Source organism: Ceratotherium simum, chromosome 11 (assembly GCF_057802395.1).
Source record: "Ceratotherium simum simum isolate JZ-2026a chromosome 11, ASM5780239v1, whole genome shotgun sequence".
NCBI classification, from domain to species: domain Eukaryota; kingdom Metazoa; phylum Chordata; class Mammalia; order Perissodactyla; family Rhinocerotidae; genus Ceratotherium; species Ceratotherium simum.
The window spans coordinates 2,340,173-2,362,316 of record NC_141910.1 but is presented as its reverse complement, the minus strand read 5'-3'; the positions used below and the strand labels follow the sequence as shown (position 1 = coordinate 2,362,316).

Below are 22,144 nucleotides of genomic sequence, written 5' to 3'. Positions count from 1 at the left end.
CACCCCAAAATTTTTTTACTGAATATATTAACAGATTAGACAGCAAAATCCCCACATTCTAGTACTGTCCCAGCCTCTGTCGCCTTGGGACAGTCACTTAAACCTTCTGAGCCACAGGTTCCTTGCCTGTGAAGCAAGGACAATAACCCTAGCCCCCCTACCTTGGGGGACTGTGGGGATCCCATGCGATGACCTATGGGAGGCTCTTTGAAAAGAATAAAGGCCTGGGCGGGCCCAGTGGCGCAGTGGTTAAGCTCGCATGCTCTGCTTTGGCTGCCCAGGGTTTGCAGGTTCAGATCCCGGGTGCGCACCGATGCACTGCTTGTCGAGCCATGCTGTGGCAGTGTCCCATATAAAGTAGAGGAAGATGGACACAGATGTTAGCCTGGGGCCGATCTTCCTCGGCAAAAAAAGAAGGATTGGCATCGAATGTTAGCTCAGGGCTAACCTTCCTCACCAAAAAAAAAGATAAAGGCCTAGACACATGCAAGGTCCTTTTACCATTATTATTAATAAACTCCTACTTCTAGGACAAGCATCTGGCTGCAGGAAACCAGAAGAAGGAGGCATCAGACACTGACTTTGGGGCTTGGCTGCTTGGGCTCTGGCCAAGGGTCTGGGGCTGCCCAAGACAGCCAGCTTTCTGCTTCCGTGTCCGTGGACCTGGGCTATGGACTGATTTCCAGGGCTAAGAATTTCCTGAAATTGCAAAGGATTCTTCCTAAATGAGTTCCCAACCTGGCTTCTAACGACCCTGCCATATGGCCCTCTCTGAGCCTGTTTCTTTTTTATTTATTTATTTATTGTGTGTGTGTGTGTGTGTGTGTGTGTGTGTGTGTGTGTGTGAGGAAGATCAGCCCTGAGCTAACATCCATGCCAATCCTCCTCTTTTTGCCAAGGAAGACTGGCCCTGGGCTAACATCCGTGCCCATCTTCCTCCACTTTATGTGGGACGCGGCCTCAGCATGGCCTGACAAGCCGTGCGTCGGTGCGTGCCTGGGATCCAAACCCGGGCCGCCAGCAGCAGAGCGCGCGCACTTAACCGATACGCCATGGGGCCGGCCCCTCTGAGCCTGTTTCCTGTCTGTAAAATGCAGGTACTAGACAGGAGAGTCCCTTCTGGCTCCTCTGACCCCAGTCCAGAGGTGCAGCTCAGGCTGAGCTGCAGCCTGAGCCTGGGGGCTGACAGGGATCTGATGCAATACCTAAAAATTCCAACATCAAATTCCCTAAAATATTCCTCTGAAGGCATTGACTCAGAATGCTTCTAGCCTTTAAATTTGATCTGCAATGAATTTTTCTAGACCATTTCAACTAGCTCTGAGGAATGGCCAGGAGTCTGGAAGGAGAAAATTAATATTTTCTTAATAAAGCTCAAGATTCGAAAGTTTGTTGTTTTTTAAAAATCATTGCTGGGTGCCCAGAGGCATACTGGACAGCGACATCCTGGAATTCCTCGGGGACCTCTTAGGAAAGGGGGACTGCCCGGTACAGCATGAATGAGCAGGCTAGGAGCTCAGGTGGAGCACTGTGGTGCTGGGGAGGGCACTGGGTGACGGGGGCAGGAGGGGCTGGTCCCCAGGAAGGACACAAGAGGACAAACCCCCTCAAGGCCAGGGTCACTCTGGGTCCTCATCACCACTGTAAGGGCATGATAAGAGCTAACACTACCGAGTGCTGGTCCTATATGCCAGGCGCTGTTCTTTTTATGATTTTCTCATCTGATCCTCCCATTTACCCCTTAAAGTAGATACTCTTATTATCCTCATTTTACAGATGAAGAAATGGAGGCAAAGTGAGGTCAACATAACTGGCTCCAGGACCCGCTTAGTAAGCGGCAGATGGGTTGGGAGCCAGGTAGTGGGACTCCACGTCTCCCCTCCCGACCCTCACTGCACACCGCCTCCCTCACTGCACACCACCTCCCGAGGTGGAGCTGGGCGGAGTCAGGGCCCTCCTCCTGGCCAGGCCCTGCTCTCCCTCCTCCTCTCCCAAGGCCTACCCTGCTCTCAGCATTGAATGCTCGTGCCAGCTGTGAGTCCTTTCACATACAAGGAGCTACCTCTGCTTACCCTCTAGATAACTCGCTTTTTTTTTTTTTTGTGAGGAAGATCAGCCCTGAGGTAACATCCGTGCTAATCCTCCTCTTTTTTTTGCTGAGGAAGACAGGCTCTGAGCTAACATCTTTTGCCAATCCGCCTCCTTTTTTTTTTCCCCAAAGCCCCAGTAGATAGTTGCATGTCGTGGTTGCACATCCTTCTAGTTGCTGTATGTGGAACGCCACCTCAGCATGGCCGGAGAAGCGGTGTGTTGGTGGGCGCCTGGGATCTGAACCCAGGTCGCCAGCAGCGGAGTGTGCGCACTTAACCGCTAAGCCACAGGGCTGGCCCCGATAACTCGCTTTAAAAAAAAAAATTTTATTTCAAAATATAGACTCACAAGAAGTAGTAAAAATAGTATGGGGTACTGATACTGTACATGCTACAACCTGGATGAGTTTTTAAAATATCACGCTAAGTGAAAGAAGCCAATCAAAAAAGACCACATATTACATGATTTCATGAAAAGTCTAGAATAGGCAAATCTATAGAAATAGAAAGATTAGTGGTGTCTAAGGCTGGAGGGAATGTGGCGGTTTTAGGGGGTGACTGCTAATGGGTACAAGTTTCTTTTTTTCTTTTGGTGAGGAAGATCATCCCTGAGCTAACGTCGGATGCCAATCCTCCTCTTCTTTGCTGAGGAAGACTGGCCCTGGGCTAACATCTGTGCCCATCGTCCTCTACTTTATATGGGACGCCACCACAGCATGGCCTGACAAGTGGTGTACCAGTTCACGCCGGGATCCGAACCTGCAAATCCCAGGCCAGTGAAGCCTAGTGCGCGCACATAACCGCTGTGCCACTGGGCCAGCCCCTGGGTACAGGTTTCTTTTTGGGGTGATGAAAATGTTCTAAAATTAGACTGTGGTGATGGTAGCACAACTGTGTGAATAAAGCATTGATTGTACACTCAGTGAAGCTGGGCAGCAAACAAAAAACAAAAGGCTTTGTAACTTTTGAGTGGTAACACCATCCTTCACCCATTTGCACCCCACTTTAAAAAAAAGTAGTATAGAGAGGTCCCATGTTTCTGTCACCCAGCTTCTCCTAATGGGGACATCTTACATAACTGTGGTAAGTGTACCTTCCCCTTTAAAGTGCAGATCCTGAAGGCCCAGAGCCTTTTCTCCAGTGCTTGGGTTCAGATCCTGACGGTGATAACACCTCACCCATGCCCTGGGCTTTACAGTTTACAAAACATTCCCACCCCCCCACCCACATACCACGGGCAGACTCCGGTTTATTTGACCCTCAAAGCAAACCTGTGAGCCAGGGTCGCCCCTTTTCTTGGTTTTCTTGGTCACAAGAAACTTCCTCCCTCCCTGGGCTCCCTCTATAGGGTTGCCAGATTTGGCAAATAAAAACTTTTATTCGTCAACCCTGTAAGGTAATCAGCTACAATGGGCCCAGACAATCCTGGTGTGGGGGGGGGGGGGGGTCTGCCCATCATTTTGGGAGACCATTGATTGAACACTCTTAAGAAGTGAGAGGGCTCTGGACCCTAGCCCAGCCTTGCCCACCAGGCCTGGGCTGGGCCTCCCAGGCCACGTCCTCACTCAGGCCTTTTTCTCTGGCCTTTCTACTCGGGCCTGGCTCAGCCGACAGGAGGGCGGACCCAGGCCAGAGTGCGCCCCTCTTCGTGCCTCAGTTTGCCCATCGAGAGGCTGGTCCTGCAGGCGCCGCAGATACACCGCGGGGGCAGCGGGCCGGCGGGAAGGGCCAAGTGGAGCCCGGCCGGAGTTACGAACCCGGCACCAGGCCTACTGTCCAGAACCAGGGACCGCGACAAAAACGAAGAGTCAGGCAGGCACACGGCGGACTCCAGTGGGACCCCACCCCCCGCCCCACGCAGGCCCGAGCCTCAGCTGGACTACAAATCCCAGTGGGCTCAGGGCGGAGCCTCGGGAGCTGCGGTCTGCGATTGCTATTCCAAGCCCAGGTCCAGTGGGCCCTTGGGGTCGAGGTCAGGAGGACAAGGACGCCACAGAGGACCTCAGGAGACACTCACAGACACACACACACACGCACGCGCCACCCGTACTAGCCCCGCCCCCACAGACTACAAATCCCAGCAGGCAGTGGGCTGCGGGGCGGGGCCTCGGGGAGAGGGATGCTCCCAACTGGAAGAGAGAGTGCTGTGCTGTGGGATCCCGGTCGCTGGTGGGGGCTACCCTGTTAGGGAGAAGGCGGTCTTCTCTCCCCGAAAGTTCGGCCCCTCCGCCTCTGCAGACTCTGCTCCACCGACGGGTCGCCGGCCTGAGCCCTTCTCCGCAAACCTGAGCTCCACCATCCCAATGAGGCTGGGGCAACAGGGGAAGGGGCTGGTGGTGGGGCTTGGGCCGGCTGCCTTGGAGAGACGCAGAGTGCGCCTCCATGACCTCTCCTCCATCGCCTGGAACGAATTCCCTTTTCCTGGAGGGAGGAGGAGCCCGGACCCTGAGGGAGGACTAAGCCTGTTAGGGTCCCTGTGTGGCCTGCAGGTCTGGAGAAGCCCAGGGAAGGCCTGGGTCCTCCGTGTCCTGGGATATAGGTCCTGATGTTCGGGCCACGGTGTCTGACCGCGCTCAACGCCCTGGCCCCAGGCATCAGCTTTACGTGGCAGAGCCAGGTAAAGCTGAGGGGCTGCCAGGAAGTAATAACCAGGGCACTCGCATTCGGTATGCTCTCTTAAAGTGGCCTGCTCACACCTCAGGGTCAAGCGCCAGAACTCTTGTCCCAACTCTCCAGGTTGCACAAAGTTCCTCTGAGGTGCTACAGAAGGGACTTACCCAAACCCTTCAGTGCAAGTCAGGAATTCAGGAGTCCAGCCTGCTGTGTGGGATGAGCTGTGCTGAGGCCCCACTTCATCTGCCCTCCAGGGCCAGGGCAGTCTCTCTCCTGAGGCCTCTTCTCAGCTGATTTCTGGCTTCCAAGTGGGGATTCAGGTTACACCTGTATTGGGAGCAGTGACACCACAGTGGCCAGCAACACAGTGAACTTTCTGTCTCCAAGCCACTTTCAGCTTTTACACTTTCTTTTTTTTTTTTTAAAGATTTTATTTATTTATTTTTTACCCCCAAAGCCCCAGTAGATAGTTGTATGTCATAGCTGCACATCCTTCCAGTTGCTGTATGTGGGACTCGGCCCCAGGATGAATGGAGAAGTGGTGCCTCGGTGCGCACCCGGGATCCGAACCCGGGCCGCCAGCATCGGAGCGCGTGCACTTAACCACCAAGCCACGGTGCCGGCCCCAGCTTTTACACTTTCTGATCTGGTCATATACTGTTGTGTCCCTGATCATCATGGTAGGTAGGAAAATAGCCAGTCTGAGAAGGTATAGCCGTGACCCTGTAATCAGTCAGTGAGCTCTCATTCTTCTATAGTTAGATGGAGATGAGCTACTTCCTAGAAATATTCCACTTAGTCTTGGAGCAATTAGAACCAACTCCAGAAAGGATATTCAAAGTAGATTGCCCAGAATCTCTTGGTAGCAGGAGTGGGGTTCACATTAACTGGTCAGGTGGTCTCTAAGCATGCCCCTTACTGCCTGGGAAGTTCTCCAAGACTTGTTTTTCCAAGTATTTCTGTTAAGACAACCAGCCTTTTGTTGAGTAGCTCCTCTGCCCCTAGACATGAGAGATAGGTACCATAGAAACTTGGAGACAGCTGTTGCCCCAGTCCCTGGACTCTTTAATAAGAGTCCATTCTCTCCTGTGACAGTGAGCTTCTGCATTCCCCAGCTTCACACCAGACTCTTGAATCAGTAAGAGCCCGCATGACTTGCCTGCAGTGTGCCTAAAGCCATTTCATGCCTCTCCCTGCTTCCTGAAGATCCAGCTGGCAAGGTGCAGTTAAAGTCATAGGGAAGTGTAATTAGGTCATTACAGGGAGTGTGGCTAAGGGTAAGGTGCACCAAAAGTTGGGTTCTTTCTCCTTCAGGGCCTTGAGAGCAACCCAGGAACATGCATATTCTATACATGGAAGTACACATCTTGATGCAACAGCAAGATTCCCATTTTAGCAGAGATATCTTTAGCACGTGAATGTTTTCAATAAAAGTTTGTTAAAACTGGCATTTAAAAATCATAAGCAGAAATTCATTGTTGTAATAATACCTTCCATCTATAATGGAATTATGGTTGAATTTGTATCTTTAAGACTTTTAATATTGTTTGTACATGTTTTTAAAATCTTGCATTTATATTGGACCTCACAGATTTCTACCGATTTTCAAAGCAAGGTCCTTGCATCAATAACAGGTGATAATGAAATCCTGTGCCCGTGGTCCTGCAGGCCACGCCCCTTCCTCGATCAGCCTGTCCTGGGGATGAGGGACAGGCCGCCACGCTTCTCTTCACCACCAGGGGTCGCCCTTCCCCTTGGGACGACTGCTCCGGTCCCTATAGCGGCGAGAACCGGGTTGAGGGGACCGAGGGCTTTGGTCCTGTGTACATAATTAGATGGCCTTGGCCCAAGGCCCAGTATCCATCTCCGCTTTGGTCTCAGCTTTTCCGTTGGTAAAGGTGGGGAGGGTAATCTCAGGGCCCGCCACACCTATAAGGCAAGATATGGGGATGGAGGCGCAGTGCCCAGTCTCTCCTAAGGGGGAGGTAGAAGGCCATACCGTCTCCGCCCACCAGTCCTAGGAGAAAGGAACAAGGAAGCAGCGGGAACAAGAGATGCCTGGCTCCCGGGCTCTGAGCTGAAGAAGGAAGCCTAAAAAGGGAGTTGCGGGGTGTAGGTAATGGGGGGATGTACCGCCGGGTGCAGAGCTGGGGGGAGGGGGAATAGATGCCCTCCTCCCCTCAGGAAGATAAACAGAGGAAAGGACCCAGTAAGGTGAGGGCAAGGTCAAAGGTACCCAGAGAAGAGTCCTTGGTACTCCATCTGCACTTAGAGAAGGGAGTTGTTTGCAGATAAACAGGGAAGGGGCTTCAGGACACTGTGCTCAGTCTCAGTCTGGTGGTGGGTGTCCAATGGGCAGGAAAGGAGCAGGCCATGGGCCTTTCAGAGAGAGACCAAGGCTATTTGCAGAGAGGTGGGGGCCTTTGAGCAGGCGGTAAAGAATGAGTAAGATTTGCATATACAGCTACAACAAACATTTTTTGACAGTCTGCAATGTGCCAAGTGTAGGCTGGGCACTTGGAATTTGGCCATGAACTGAACAGACACAGTCACTGCCCATTTAAAAGTGCCTACAGTTGAGTGGGAGTCTATAGTCCAGCTCTGAAATAAACCTGTAGACTTAATTATGGTGGGAGTCCTGAGAGTGTGGTGGGGGGACAGACTGCCCTGGTCTGGAACCCCTGCTGAGGGTCACTTAAGCTGTGGCCTGAAGGAAAAGGGAGGAAGCGGATCAGAGCGTTCCAGAAGAAGAATGGCAAGTCCACAGCCCCAGATAAGAAGAAAGAAGAAGCCTGTGTGAGACTAGAAAGGGACGAAAGAAGCCACGTAACATTATAAGTGTTTGCACCCCGCCCCCTGCCCCAGCCTTACCCAGGCTTCCTGCATCCTGGGAAACCTCCTGGGCTCTCTCATGGGTGTAATCTGGGTGGTGGGCTAATGGATCAAGTTTAAAGACAAGAAGCTGAAGAAGCTGAAGAAGTGATCTGCATAATAAGGAGCTGAGGTGGACGGGAGAGGGCTTGGGTCTGGGGAAGGAAGGTGTGCTTGCACCGTCTGTGAAGAGGGCATTGCCAGTTGCAGAGATAAAGAGAGTGGATTTTGGGAAGGATGGTAAATTTTTTTTTCTTTTTGAAATATACATATAGGAGAGTACTTTTTTCTTTTCTCTTCTTTTTTTTTTCTTTTTTTACTGTGTTTTGCTATACATTGAGTGCCCTCCCTCTTTGTCATATTCTCTAAGGACTGAGTAAAGATCTAAATTTTTTCCAACTGAAATTTCCTTAAGTCAGCAGGGTGCAGGATGGGCCACCTGGGGCACCAATTCACGTTGGAACCACAGAGAGAAGGTGAGTGTGGGTGAGTCTGTGGGAAAAATGGAGGAGCTGGGCTGGAGAAGTGGGTAGGGGTCTGATCTTACACAGCAGCAAGAAGCGTTTGGTCTCCATTCACGGTGCCACAGGGAGTCTCTCAAGGGTTTTAGGCAGAGCTCTGACATGACCAAATCTGTTGTGAGCAGAGTTTCCAGAACAGGGAAGGGCAGGGTGTGGGGGACAGAGGCCCACTACCTTGGCAGGGGCAGAGGGAAGCAGGGTGGTGCTGGCTTGTGCACATTACCCTAGAGGCCAGAAAAAGCCAACCTCAACTTTCAGGTCCCGACCCTAACCCTTGGAGAACTGATGAAAGCCAGTGCACTGTCATCTAGAGAAACACAGAGACAAACTCCACAGCGAGCTTAGTATCCACTTTCAAGGGACATAGAGGGAGGCTCTGTCACAAACGTCTGAAGCTACAGCAATAAATGATCATGCACCAGGGAGGGACAGAGGCCAGAGACCCCTCTTAGGAAGCTTGTCTATCTGTTTGCCCCTCCATCTGTCAGCCCATGACAGCTGCCACCAGAGTCAGCTGAATCAGCAGGCCTGGGAGGGCAACAGGCAGGGGAGGAAGAGGGGTCTCTGCCAGCTTGTGCTAAACCAGCCCCAACAGCTCCTTCATTCATCAGCCCAGGAGGGTCCCTTCCCTCCCTATTGCCAACCGCCTTCCTTCAAGATTGCCCCTGACGTTAACTTTAACCCAACCAGAGACAGCGTTCAATTGGCCCCAGGCCTTTCCTCTAGGAACTTCTTGGGCCTCTAACTTGACCACCTGCTCGGGTACAAATATCCTCCCTTACCCCTCACAGGACCTTGTTCTCCAGCCCCAGGTCTCCCCTCCCCAGCCCCTTATGTTCAGACCTGTCCTCATGCCACCACTTGGCCCTAATCTCATGTTCAGAAAGTTCTTTCCCTCTTTCTACCCCATCCTATGTCCCTGTGGATTCCCATTCCCCTGGAAGAGGAATCCTTGTATTATCAGCACCCTTTTGGCTTGTCCCACTTTTCTCCCTGCTTCCCTGGCTGAGGGAAACCTGGCTGTCCTGTGGTGGCCGCACACCTCCGCCCCTCTGCCTGGCCTCCCACTCCCAGGGCCCCACCCTCCCCTAGGGCATCTGTCTCCCACTGCTTCCTCATATTTGAAATCCAGGTCACCCTATCCTCCTCCCCTTCCTTCCTTCTTTTTTTCTTTCTCTCTATATTGACTGATTTTTTTAATTATAAAAATAATTTATGCTTGTCATAAAAATGTCCCAAGAGTATAGAAATATAAAGCTGTGGCACTTATTTCTACCTGGTCTCCCCTTCCCAGGAGACATCTACACCTGGCCTCACGGTTTGGGCTTCTTGGCATCTGTGTGGTGATCCAACTGAGGCTGTGATTTCATCTCTAAATTAGAGTTCTTAACTGAAAGGAAGAGAAACTGACCCAGCTAGTGTCGGCTGAAAAATAATTTATTAAAAATATTCTGTAGCTCACTGCATCTCCAGGAGGGCCAGAGAACCAGCTAGGAGCAAAGTCCCAAAGGTCACACCAAGCTGGCCTAGTGGAGGCACCTCTGGGTGCAGACACCACCATTTGCCAACAGGCAGATCCAGACCCTGAGTGGTGCCACGAGGGTCTCAGCCTCCTCCACCTCTGGAAATAGGACATAGCTGTCACCCCCTCCCCCGGGTGGATGCCCCTCGGTGCCTGCTTCAGATTCAGTCTAGCATGCGGGCATCTGACCGGCAGAATGCCTGCACCGCAGCTGCAAGGGAAACGGGGAAGGCCTCGTCTGGCTTCTGTGAATGGACGCCAGGATTCATAAGGTGGAGAGCGCCCCAATGCAGGAAGTGATCAACAGCCAGAAAGAATGGCACATGTCCCTCCCATTCTCTAGGTCCAGCCACCCACATGTCAGCAGCTCCTACTCCACATGCCACACTCTCCCACCTCTGAGACCTCTGGCCACAGCCTGCTTACCTGTCCTTCAGGTGCTCAGAAACCACGCTCCTCGCTCACACCAGGGATCCTGGCTAGGCTGCGCCACCTTCTCCGTCTGCTGGCAGCAACCACATCACCCACAGCACCACCTCAGGGAGAGCTAGCTGACAGTTATTGTGTGCACACACTATGTGTTTCGTGTGCCATCTTCTCAGTCAACCCTCAGAAGCACCCCCACCAGGAGGAATGCCTTATTAATGTCCCTGTTTACACAAGAGGAAACTGAAGCCCAGAGAGACTGAACATCTCCTTGGGTTTGCCCTCTCCATCCCTCATAGTGGCCCCTTGAGGGCAGGGTCTGTGTCATGTTCCTTCTCTGCTGGGATCTCTGTGTTCCCAACAAGCTAAAGGCTGTATGTGATACTAAAAATATCCTAGGAGTCGTATCTTCTCAGCATGTTTCCTACAGAGCAGAGTTTCTCAAACTTGACTGATCATAAGATTGATCTAGGATGCTTGTTAAAAATAATATAGAGGGGGCCAGCCCGGTGGCATAGTGGTTAAGTTCACGCACTCTGCTTTGGCAGCCTGGGGTTCACAGGTTCGGATCCCGGGCGCGGACCTACACACCACTTATCAAGCCATGCTGTGGTGGCGTAGAGGAAAATGGGCACAGATGTTAGCCTGAGGCCAATCTTCCTCAGCACAAAGAGGAGGATTGGCAACAGATGTTAGCTCAAGGCTAATCTTCACACATACACAAAATAATAATAATAATAATATAGATTCCCAGTCCCCTTCTAGAACATCCAATTCTTAAAATCTCAGTGAAGGTCTAGGAATCTAAGGCTTTTAACAAGCTCTCCAGTGATTCTTTTTTCTTTTTTTTCCAATTATTGTATTGAGGTCATCATGGTTTATAACATTGTGTAATTTCAGGTGTACATTATTATTTATCAATTTCTGTATAGACTGCGTCGTGCTCACCACGAATAGTCTAATTTTTATCCATCACCATATATGTGTGCGCCTTTACCCCTTTCGCCCACCCCGAACTCCCTTCCCCTCTGGTAACCACTAATCTGTTCTCTTTATCCATGTGTTTGTTTATCTTCCACATATGAGTGAAACCATGCGGTGTTTGTCTTTCTCTGTCTGGCTTATTTTGCTTAACAAAATACCCTCAAGGTCCATCCATGTTGTTGGAAATGGGACTATTTTGTATTTTTTTATGGCTAAGAAGTAGGACATTGTATATATACACCACCTCTTCTTTATCCATTCATCAGTTGATGGGCATGGGTTGCTTCCACATCTTGTCTACTGTGAATAATGCTGCAATGAACATAGGGGTACATAAATCTCTTTGAATTGTTGATTTCAAGTTCTTTGGATAAATACCTCGTAGTGGGATAGCTGGATCAGATGCTATTTCTATTTTTAATTTTTTGAGAAATCGCCATACTGTTTTCCATAGTGGCTGCACCAGTTTGCATTCCCACCAGCAGTGTATGAGGGTTCCTTGTCTCCACATCCTCTCCAACATTTGTTATTTTTTGTCTTGGTGATGACAGCCATTCTGACAGGTGTAAGGTGATATCTCATTGTAGTTTTGATTTGCATTTCCAGTGATTCTTATGATCACTACCTGGGGGAAATACTGCTCCGAAGAGCTGTTTGTGTTCTTAGGGTGGATTTAGACAACCTGGGCCTGTGACTTATGGGCTGTTCTCACTGGAGATCAGTAGCTGAGATCTGGAAAATGTGGAGAATCATTGTGTGCTATGGAAGGACACTGTAACAGGCATTCAGGTGCTGCCAGACAATGGGGCATTGAAACCTTCAAAATGTGAGTTTCCAGCAATTCTACTTCTAGGAATTCATCCCAAGGGAATAGCTGTGGTTGTGCACAAAACAATCCTGTGCCAAAGATGGAGAAAGAGGTTGTCCAAGTCTGCCTGTGCAATTAGCAAGAAGCCAGTCCTGCAGGGCTGGCGGGTGTGAGACAAAGCCGGGAGGTGGCCTCCTTCCTTCTCCTTCTCCCTGATCTGTCCAGGCCACTGCCCCCCACCCCCCAAGATGGCAGAGATTCCATCGTCTGCCTGGGGCCCTTTCACTCACCCAGGCCCTGGTATTTGCCTATGCAAAGCCTTGAGCAGAGGGAGGGGGTGGCTGAGGCGAGGGTAGTATGGACTGGGAAACCCGCTGGGTTTGGAGTTTGCAGTGGGGTGGTGTCTAGAGCCTCCTGCTGACTTCGACCTGCTGACTCTTATCCCATAGGAGGTCCCCTTGGGTGAGGGAAGTTGCCCCTGCCTTATGGTCCAAATGTGGAACAAAGGTCAGCTGAGGAGTGGAGGTCAGGGAGGAGACCCGGGTCCCTGACTTCAGGCCTAGACCGTATCTTTGTTGTTATTTTCCCAGTTTTCCCCACTGCACCTAATGGGCTCCTGTTAAGCCACCCCAACAACTTTTCATAGCTTCTTCAGTGCCCTTTTGCCTGCAGGTCCCAGGGGTTATCTCGTCTTCCTCTCTGAAGGAAGGTCTCTCCCCAGTGCCCCCAGCCTCTTGGCCTCCAAAGCTGCAAGCATACAGCCTTCATTTCTCCTTTGTGCCAACAGCCAGAACATCACCAAAGTAATAAACACGGGAAGTTACGGTGCCCTGGGAAGGTCTTACATTCATGATCCTCATCTGTGTTTCCTCATTCCCTGGTTTAGAGTCAGACACCAGGCGCTGGCCCTTCTTTTTACCCTAACACTTCTCAGAAGTCAAAGTTCCAGAATTCACTTGGGGAACAGAGAACCTGGCAGTCACAGGCTCCTTAAGGAAGCCCTCGATTACTGATGTGTCTAATTCCATTACAGGAAAGGAGAGTCAGGACCCAATCCTAGATGAGGTACAGGATTGTTCAGTGGTTAGTGCACAGGCTCAGGTTGGGCAAGCCTTGGGTTGAATTCCACCTCCAGTACTCTTTAATTGTATGACCTTGGGAAAGTCACTCAATTTCTCAGAGCCTCAGTGCTATGGACTGAATGGTGTCCCCCCCTAAATTCATATGTTGAAGCCCTAAACCCCAGTGTGACTATATTTGGAGACAGGACTTTTAGGGAGGTAACTGAGGTTAAATGAGGTCATAAGGGTGGGGCCCTGATTTAATAGGACTGGGGTCCTTATAAGAAGAGATCACAGATCTCTCTCTCGAGAAATCTCTCTCCCCATGCATGCACAGAGGGAAGGTCATCTGAGGACACAGCAAGAAGCTGACTGTCTGCAAACCAGGAGGAGAGCTCTCGCCAGAAACCAACCCTGATGGCACCTTGATCTTGGACTTCTAGCCTCCAGAACTGTGAGGAAATAAATTTCTGCCATATAAGCCACGAGTCTGTGGTATTCTGTGATGGTACCCTGAGCTGACTGATGCACTCAGTTTCCTCATCTGAAAAGCAGGGCTAAAACTAGTACTACATCCTGAGGCCATTGTGAGCATCGTTGAGGAAATGCACGGGTACAGCCTGCCTAGTTAGTTTTCCTACAGCATCTTCAGCACCCGGAACAGTGCCTGGTGTATAGTGGATCTTCAATAAATATCTGCTGAATGAATAAATACATCCATCAAGAAATGAAATACGAATGCATGTTTCTGAGCTTTTCTCTAACCTCCATTTCCCTGTTCATTGATTGCCACTCACCAGCAGACAGTAGGCATAAAGTATTCAAGAAAAGTGTCCGCAAGGACAGTCTCCTGTTTTTAATTGGATCTGCCCAATAATGTCATGTCACCTTTGAACTGGGAAAGGGCTTGGTCTGGCTGATCTGGAGGTGATTTTGACCCTCTGGGAGGAGGGGACAGAAATTGATCGGAGAGCTAAAGGAAGCCTTTGAGCCCCGGTCCAGCTTTGCAGGCCTGGGCAGGAAGGGAGAGCTCTACCTCCTGTGGGGCAGAGGGGCTGGAGACCCCAACTGTGGGAGGCAATGTGGGGGAAGCTAGGGGGAGGTGGGGCTGGGCCTTGGGAGTGGCATGGGTGAAGTCTGTTTAGGGTTGGAAGCCATAGCAGGCCACCTTCCTGGTGCTTGTGAGATGCAAATAATGGGAACAATAGGGTCCCTGTCCCCAGGCCATTTGTGACAGAGCCTGGGCCCCAGAGAGGCAGAGCTCCTTCACCTCAGCCATGGTGAGACTTGGTTCTGGGGCACCCCAGGTGCACAGACCTGCCCACCCCTGGGGGCCCAGGACTCTGGGCAGGGAGGGGCATATCAGCTGCACTGACCACCCCCTCACTCACCTCCCTGACTCTTTCCAGGACAAGCTGAGTGGGAGCAGGCCCCGGTAAGTACTCAGGCTCCTCTCTTTCCTTCTGCCCTCTTGTCTCCACCTCGCTGCCCCTTTCCTGGGCACAGCTATCCTTGGAACTGTGCTGGCTATCCCTGGGCCCTTCCCACCCATCCAGTGAGGCCGTTCATGTCCCTCCACCCCGCTGTGAGCACTAGGGCTCCCCCATTACTGCCTCCCCTGGGACACCGGCTCATCCAGCTGTGCACCCACGGGTACCAGCTCTGCCCCCAGTCTCTTTCACCCACTGCCCTGGTCCCAGGCTGCTGTCACATAACTCCAAGGGGCACCATTCACAGAGTCATGGATGTGCAGGTCCTGGAGCTGTGCAGTGTCTGGCTGACACAAACTCAAGGACCCTTTGGGCAGAGTTAACTAGAGTCTGATTGCAGGTTGGGGCCACCCCTTCCACCCCCCAGATGTGTAGGTAAGTGACACAGTGGGCAAGAGGGGCCCAGTAGAATGGGGTGTCCTGCAAGTCGAGTCTCCCCTGAGTGGCTCTGTATGCCTCCTGGCCATCATAGTCCAGCACTGCTAAGTCACGGGGCCAGCTCTTCCACCTGTCTTGGTTGGAATTGGGGGTGCGGGGTGGGTGGAGGGGGGGGACTGGCATAGGTGGAACAGACAGCTAGCTGTGAAGCCCCCTTGTTTCCAAAATGCCTACCTAATTGGCCCTGCTGCAGGGTTGGAAAGGCCCATTGTGGATAGTGCCTGTGAATCAAATGAAGCATTGAGGCTCACAGTAAAAGTGCAGATGGTTTATTCCATTGGGGAGAAAGAGTAAGTCATGGTGCTAGAGAGGGGGTGGGCTGGGAGGACATGAGGCCAGTCTCATCAGTCTCCTGTCCAGACTGCCCAGCTTGGAGAAGGGATGCCCCCCGCCCACCTCCTCTGCCTGCCCCAGGGACCTGGAGACACAGCGTAAGTCCAGCTGCTGAGGCTGGGGTGGGGGGGACAGGATGGAAGCAGTAGCCACCACTGCTCCTGCATCTCTTCCATCCTCCCTGTGCTCAGCACCCCTTCCAGAAAGCCCAGGAGGAGGAAGAGGAGGAGGATAAATATGAGCTGCCCCCCTGTGAGGCTCTGCCCCTCAGTCTGGCTCCTGCCCACCTTCCTGACACGGAGGAAGACTCTTTGTACTTAGGTGAGGGCTGGGAAGTTGGGGGTCAGGCAGGACAGCAGGGTCCCCACAAGGGAAGAGGACACAGGCCTCTTCTCCCTCGGTCTGCACTGGTGCGGTGAGGGGAGGCCTCAACTGGCAGTCGCTGAGGCCTCTTGGCTGGGCAGAGAGAGAGGGATGGAGGAAAGGAGGGAGGGAGGAGGGGAGAAAGGAAGAAGAGTGGGAAGGGGAGAGGAGCCTGGAGGGGCAGTGTAACCAAGGCAACAGCGGGGAAAGCAGGAGGCCCGACAAGGTCCCTGGGGCCTGGTGTTCTCCCTCTGAGATCCCAGCACAGCTCTGAGCAAGGGTGGGGGTGCCAGGAGAGCCCCGGCTGCCGCTGGCATCCCACCCCCATGGCTCCCCGGGCTCCGCCAGGTGGGGGCAGGGAAGCTGGCCGCCTCCAGTTGCCATGGAGACGGGACAGTCTGGAAGCCTGTGAGAGGGGAGGGGAGCGAGGGAGGGACGAGAAATAGAGTCCAGGTGTGGGGCGAGAGGAAAATGGAGAGCTACATGGGAGAAACCCACCAACCCACAATGCTTGGGGTCTTTTCCAGATCACCCCCTGAGCCCATCCAAGTCACCACCACCGCAGCCCCAGCCCGCAATGGTAAACAGTCTCCCCACAAGTCCCTCCTCCCCCAGCCGCTCCACGCCAGGCTACCATTTCCCAATGAATAAATCTAAGAGCCATCTCATTTGCAAGATTCCCCCATATCTGCATTCAAGAGGCCCCTGAAAAATGAGATGCGTCAGAAGCCTGAGCCCTGTTAACACTCGCCCCTCCCACCTGCCTGGCCTGGTCCTTTCACCCTCCTGTCGGCACTCACCCTTCTCACCCGAGCGAGCGGAGCAGCGGGGAAAGGGACAGGCGGCTCAGTCGCCCCTCCCAGGACCAGGGGCCTGAGGACGCCTCCCCGCCTAGACAGTGAAGAAATTCCTCACTCAGCTGCCAGTCACTGCCAGCTCTCATTCCTGCCATGATCCCGTTCATGGGCTTGGAAAGCTACCACTTTGACCATATATTTTATTGGAATAAAAAGAAAAACAGGGAGAGATTCACAACACGAAAAGAGCCACAGAATAGAGGCAAAAAGAAGAGTCGCCTCCTTTGTACATTAACTCAGTGTTGTAGTGTTTTTTTAAGCTGCTCGAATATACATACCCTATCACATCCCACTCCCCCATCCTTGTCCTCGCCATGCCTCAGTTTCCCCTCCATACTCCACCCCCAGCCCGTTCTCCCTCAGCCTCAGTTCCCCCTCTGTACCCCACCTCAACCCGGTTCTCCCTCACCACCCATTGTGCCCGCAGCTGAAGGCAGCGCTGAGCCTGCAGGAGGCCGTCACACAGGGCCAGTTCGGGAGGCGAGGTAATAAAGGGGATGTCTTGTCTCTTTCCGAGGCCCACCCGCTCCCCGCCCTGAGAAGGGGTGTCCTGGCCCCACGGGTAGAGCTGAGCTGCCTTATATTGGTCTCATACTCTGCCTGGTCACTGCACACCCCCACTCTTCCTCCTTTTTACCTGCCATCCCCGCTGAGGCAGGCAGTTGAGGAAGAGACTGAAATGCTTTGCCAGAGCTCACACAGAACAGAGTCCCCAACCCCTGGGTCCCGTTGTGCTCCCGCTGGGCTCTCTGGCTCAGGTGAGGGACACCCCAGGATGAAGGGGCTGAAGGCAGCCTACTCTGCCTGAAAGACCCTCCCTTTTGAGACACATCTGAGCGTCATCCCTCATCAAAGGGGCCCTTTGGCCACCAGTCATTATTGCCACCACTGTCCAGAGACTTTCCCCTATTATAGGTATGTGCCTGGAGGCCTGCGACCTCAGAACCCTGGGATGTCAGGGTGGGGGGCACCTCAGCCAGCACGGTTTTTGTCTGAAAGTGGCCCAGGAGGGGCAGCCCCTCCTGCCCAAGGTCGAACAGCTAACCTGGGGCACATTCACTTTTACTGTGCTCAGAGGTTGGTAAAACTTCATGACCTTGAGGGTGGTTTTGATTTTTGGAACAGTCCACAGTCATCTGGGGCCAAGCCTGGCAAATCAGGCGGGAGGTCAAGCCAGGCAACACCACTGGGGTGTGAAGTAAGGCGATGGGGGGAGGGGGGGAGGGTGGCTTTCTCCTGGGACTTCAAAGCTGGCTCTAAGGATCCCCTCAGATAAGTTCCAAGGATACTCCACTCTTCCAGCCTAAGTTTCACTGAATTCCTTTCTCCCTGCACTCATGACTCGTGGTTCTCTCCTTTGCCTTCCAGAGCTGGGAGCACCAGCCAGAGTGGTGAGTGGCCCATCAATTCCCACCTCATACTCTAGGGTTCTGGCTAGAAGGTTGGTAAGTTTGGGGTGGGGGGGCTTAGGAGGGCCAGGACATATTCTTGAAACCAAGGAAAAAGGCCCAGAGCAGAGTCCCTCCCCATCTGCCAGAGGTCCCTGGCAGGGCGTAAGCCAGTTGTCCTGAGGGGGCTGCCCAGGGCTGCTGGGGAGGGCCTTGCCCAGCACTCCTGGACACCCACATTCTCTGAGAGCTGGGGCCTATGGGCACCTCCTAAAGGGAAGGTCTTCATGGGGTGCCCCCTTACAGGCAAAGGAGCAATTTTTTTTTTGAAGAAAGGAAAGCTTTATTTTTTTAGTACCTTTAGTGACACATTTTCCTGCTTATTTAACAAGTGGCCCTGCATTTTCATTTTGCACTGGGCCCCACAAGTTATGCACCCAATCCTGACCAAAGGAGCAATTTTAATCATTGCAGCTGGCTCCCAGAAAGAGGTCCACCTTGCGAGGGGGGAGTGAGGTGCCAATAGCCCCCTCAGGTGATGGCTCCGCCCTCCTGCCCACTCGCTGGTCAAACCCTTGGTCCCATGCACCCCTCCCTACCTTAGGTGCCAGGGCCTCCAAAGAAACCTGATGAGGACATCTACCTGGAGTGTGAGCCCAATCCAGGTGAACACCTCCCTCCGCCCCACATCCATCCTGCCCTGCGAGTGGATGCCTGCAGCACCACACATTCTCCTGGCTCCTTCTTCCTCCCTTGTCTTCTCTCACCACCCCCACCAACACACATCTGCCTTCAGACCCCCACATGGACACCCATGCTTCCGCCTTTGGTCCAGGTTGACCCCCACTGAGCCTACAAGAGACAAGGGCTGTGTGGGGCTTCCCAGCTGTGCGGCCAGAAAGCACTCCCCTTGGTTGGAAGGACTCCCAGACAGCCCAGGCTGCAGAGAAACGCAGGCCCTGCAGCTGTCCTCAGCCCCACCCCCCCAACTGCCAGCGTGGATTTCCTTGCCTGGTTCCCAGCCCAGCCCAGCCTGCCCTCTCTGTTTTAGTCCCAGCCTTGACTCAGACTCTGAGCTCCCAAGTCCTGATGCCCCTAGTCCCTGTGCCAAGGACATCAGTAGTGCCCAGGTGAGTGCCCCACTCGGTGTGTGTGTGTCTGTGTGTGTGTGTGAGTGTGTGTGTGTGTGTGTGTGTGTGTGTGTGTGAGAGAGAGAGAGAGAGAGAGAGAGGAATGGCTAACTCAGGCCTCCCCAGCCCTCACCCTGGGACCTCCGGGTTCACTGGGCTCTTTCTCTTGAAGGAGGTAAAGACTCTGACCTTTGTTATCTGATTTGCTCCCCACAGGCCCACTCCAGCCCCCCAGGAAGCTCGGAATGTAAGACGCTGGTGGTCAGGGGAGAAGTGAGCTGGGAGGAGAGGGAGGGAGGCACAGGGCAGGACTTCAGGCCCAGGGGCGCAGGCCTGTAGGGCCAAGTCTCTTCTGACTGGCCCTCCTGTGTTCCAGGGAGCAGCGAATCCCACCTCTAAAGGTGAGTACAGGCACCTTCAGCATGAACCCAGGCAGTCCTGTCAGGGCCCACCCCTGCCACAGCCCTGCAATCACAGACTCCCTCCCAGCCTCTCTTGCCCCACTTTGCTGAGGGGGTCCCTGCAGCTCTGACTCCAGCTGAGAGCAGGCCTGAGAGGACCCCCTTGGGCATTTTCCAGGGTCTGCACCAAAGCAGGAAACTCCCAGCCTATACCTCAAGATCATCCCTCATTTGGAGGTCACGTGTGGCCTAGCTGGTGGGTCCTCCCAGAGCCCAAGACCTAAGGAGGGGTGAAGCCCTGGGTGCCCCGCTTTGGGCTTCTGGCCTAGGCACACCCCCCTCCAACCTCCCCCACCCCTGCAGCTGGGCCCCAAGCTTCCTTTGCCTAATCCCCTCCCAGCCCCAGCTCTATAATCTGCTTCTTCCAGCAGGAAGGAGATCCTCTCTTTCCTCTGTAGCCACCACCCGGAGCACCTCAGCTGCTGAGGTGAGGAGGGGCTGGGAGAGGACTAGGGGAGGAGGCTGCGGGGAACCCTCTTGGGCCGGTGTCCACAACTGCAAGGAACATGCATTGAACATGTGTGTGCGACACTGTGCTGGGCACAGGCATGGACATCTTTGCTCTGCTTGCACAGACTCAGTCTGGGGAAGGCAGACATGAACACAGATAAGTGCAACCTGGGGTTCTCTGCTCCTGGCCCCCATCCAGTGCCCTGGCACATCTCTGAGCAGCTGTGTGTGTGTTACAGGACGGCAGCCTGCTGGGTCAGCCTTGGTACTCAGGGAACTGTGACCGTCGTGCTGTTGAGAGTGCCCTGCTCCGATTCCAAAAGGTAGGGGACCCCCTGGGCCTTCTTGGAAACCGCTTCTGCTCATAGGCTGTGGCTGGCTAAGCAGGTGGGGGCAGGAGGGCAGGGAGGGCGTCTGACCATCATGGGTCAGGGCTGCAGATGGACAGCTGGAAGATGAAGTTGACAGATGGGGTCTCCTCCACAGGACGGGGCCTACACCGTGCGGCCCAGCTCAGGGCCTCATGGCTCCCAGCCCTTTACCCTGGCAGTGCTTCTCCATGGCCGGGTCTTCAACATTCCCATCCGGCAGGTGGATGGTGGGCGCCACTATGCCCTGGGCCGGGAGGGCAGGAACCACGAGGAGGTGGGTGCTGGAGGAGGTAGGGGGCTAAAGGGCAAGGGGCAGAGCGGTACCCTGGGCCCAGTCAGGAGCATGTGCCCAGGGGAACGCCCACATTTTATATTTTTCCGGAGTGAGTGGAAATAACAGTAGCCAGTGACCTGAATTCCTTCCCAGAGGTCCACCTTCCTCTGGGGGAGGCCCCTCCTCCTGCATGGCTCAGTGCGCACAGGGCCCAGGTGGGGGCATTTGCACCTGCAATGAACCCAGCTGGGAGGAGGGCAGGGCTCAGGTAGTCCAGACTCCTGTCTGTGCCAAGGACTCGACTTTGCGCCCAGCACTTGCTGGGCTGCAAACTAGAGACAGTTACCCACCCCTTGTTCTTCATGCCGGAGGATGGGGGCAGAGGCACGTCCCCAGTTATTTCCATCCGGCCTTGGAAATATGAGTCTGGCCAACAACATGCCACGGGTGTAGTCACAGGAAAACTGCCTAAGGCCTGGAATTGGGTAGCAAAATGGCAGCGAAGCTTCATGGGGCAAACAGGAAGGGAAATATTTAGAAAAATGTCAACAAGCCCCCTCGCCAAGCTCCGCAGTTCCCTCAGGAAACTTCTCCCGGCATGAGGCTCAAGGGACTCACTGATGCCCTGCCTCCCCGCCCAGCTCTTCTCCTCGGTGGCCGCCATGATCCAGCACTACGTGCAGCATCCCTTGCCCCTCGTGGACAGGCACAGCGGCAGCCGGCAGCTCACCTGCCTGCTCTTCCCCACCAAGCCCTGACGCCACAGCGGATGTACACACCCACCTCTGGCCCCAGGTTTGCTCCTTGCCCCGTTTACCTTGGGCTCTCTCCCAGGTCTCCACCCCTCCAGGCCCTCCCCGTCCCTCACCCCAGTCCCTGCAGGCCCAGAAGAGAGGCATTGGGAAACGCTGCCCAGTACAGAAAGGGTCCCCGAGACCCCACCCCCTACTCACGCAGAGCCGACACTGCCACTCCCCGGTGCATCTCCAAGGCTGGGAAGCAGGGGTCAGGCAGGGCCCCCATTCCCAGCCCCCAGGAATGGCTGTGTCTGCCCATTTACTAGACCTCCCAAGCCACGCTGGATGATGTCCTTCTCCAGGAAGCTGAGCCTCAGGGGGACAGCACAGGCACTGCTTGGACACAAAGAGAATCCTCTCACATCCTCTTGGCGGCTTCACACAGGGCTGGCATCTGGGACAGACTTGGTCCCCCTGCACGTAGTTCACTTTCAATAAATATTTGTTGAATGAATTCTTGAATCTGCTGAGCGAAGCAGAGATGGCTTCCATGAGGCTCCAAGGTTCTCAGGTGTCCCAGGGCACAGACCGGGCCTGGGAGTGATCGAGCAGGGGTGGTCGAGCCACGAAGGGCCAGCCCCATTTCTGCCACTGACTGGGGTTTTTGCCCTTAGATGGTCTGTGCCAAGAAGGAGGGCGGCCAGCCCTGGGGTGGCTGGTTTTCGTTTTGTTTTGTTTGGGGGGGGGCGGTGGTCAGGGAGGAGGAGAGAAGGAGGCTCAGTGCTGTCTCTGCCACCCCATTAAATGATGAGAATGGAATTAAGTATCTGACCACCCCCTATTTACCGCACAGTGCTCCCCCAGGGAAGGAGAGCCTGAGTTTGCTCACTTGGTGTCTAGGGTAGGGGAGACAGGCGGACCCCGGGAAACAACCAGGTATTGGACGCGCCAGTCCT

At 53.8% G+C, this 22,144-nt stretch overlaps 1 protein-coding gene across 1 annotated transcript; it reads left to right on the top strand.

Moving 5' to 3' along the window:
- Positions 1-14,463: 14,463 nt before the first annotated feature.
- On the top strand, positions 14,464-21,599 carry SH2D6 (SH2 domain containing 6). Its single transcript, XM_087436440.1, is given in 18 exon segments — positions 14,464-14,549; positions 14,727-14,761; positions 15,185-15,255; positions 15,349-15,478; positions 16,048-16,100; positions 16,805-16,862; positions 17,746-17,768; positions 18,370-18,430; positions 18,817-18,895; positions 19,112-19,142; positions 19,272-19,401; positions 19,404-19,457; positions 19,460-19,552; positions 19,728-19,783; positions 20,046-20,129; positions 20,293-20,451; positions 21,093-21,246; positions 21,515-21,599. Coding segments are annotated over 17 exon segments (1,320 nt in total). The 3' UTR covers positions 21,210-21,246; positions 21,515-21,599.
- The last annotated feature ends 545 nt before the right edge of the window (positions 21,600-22,144 follow it).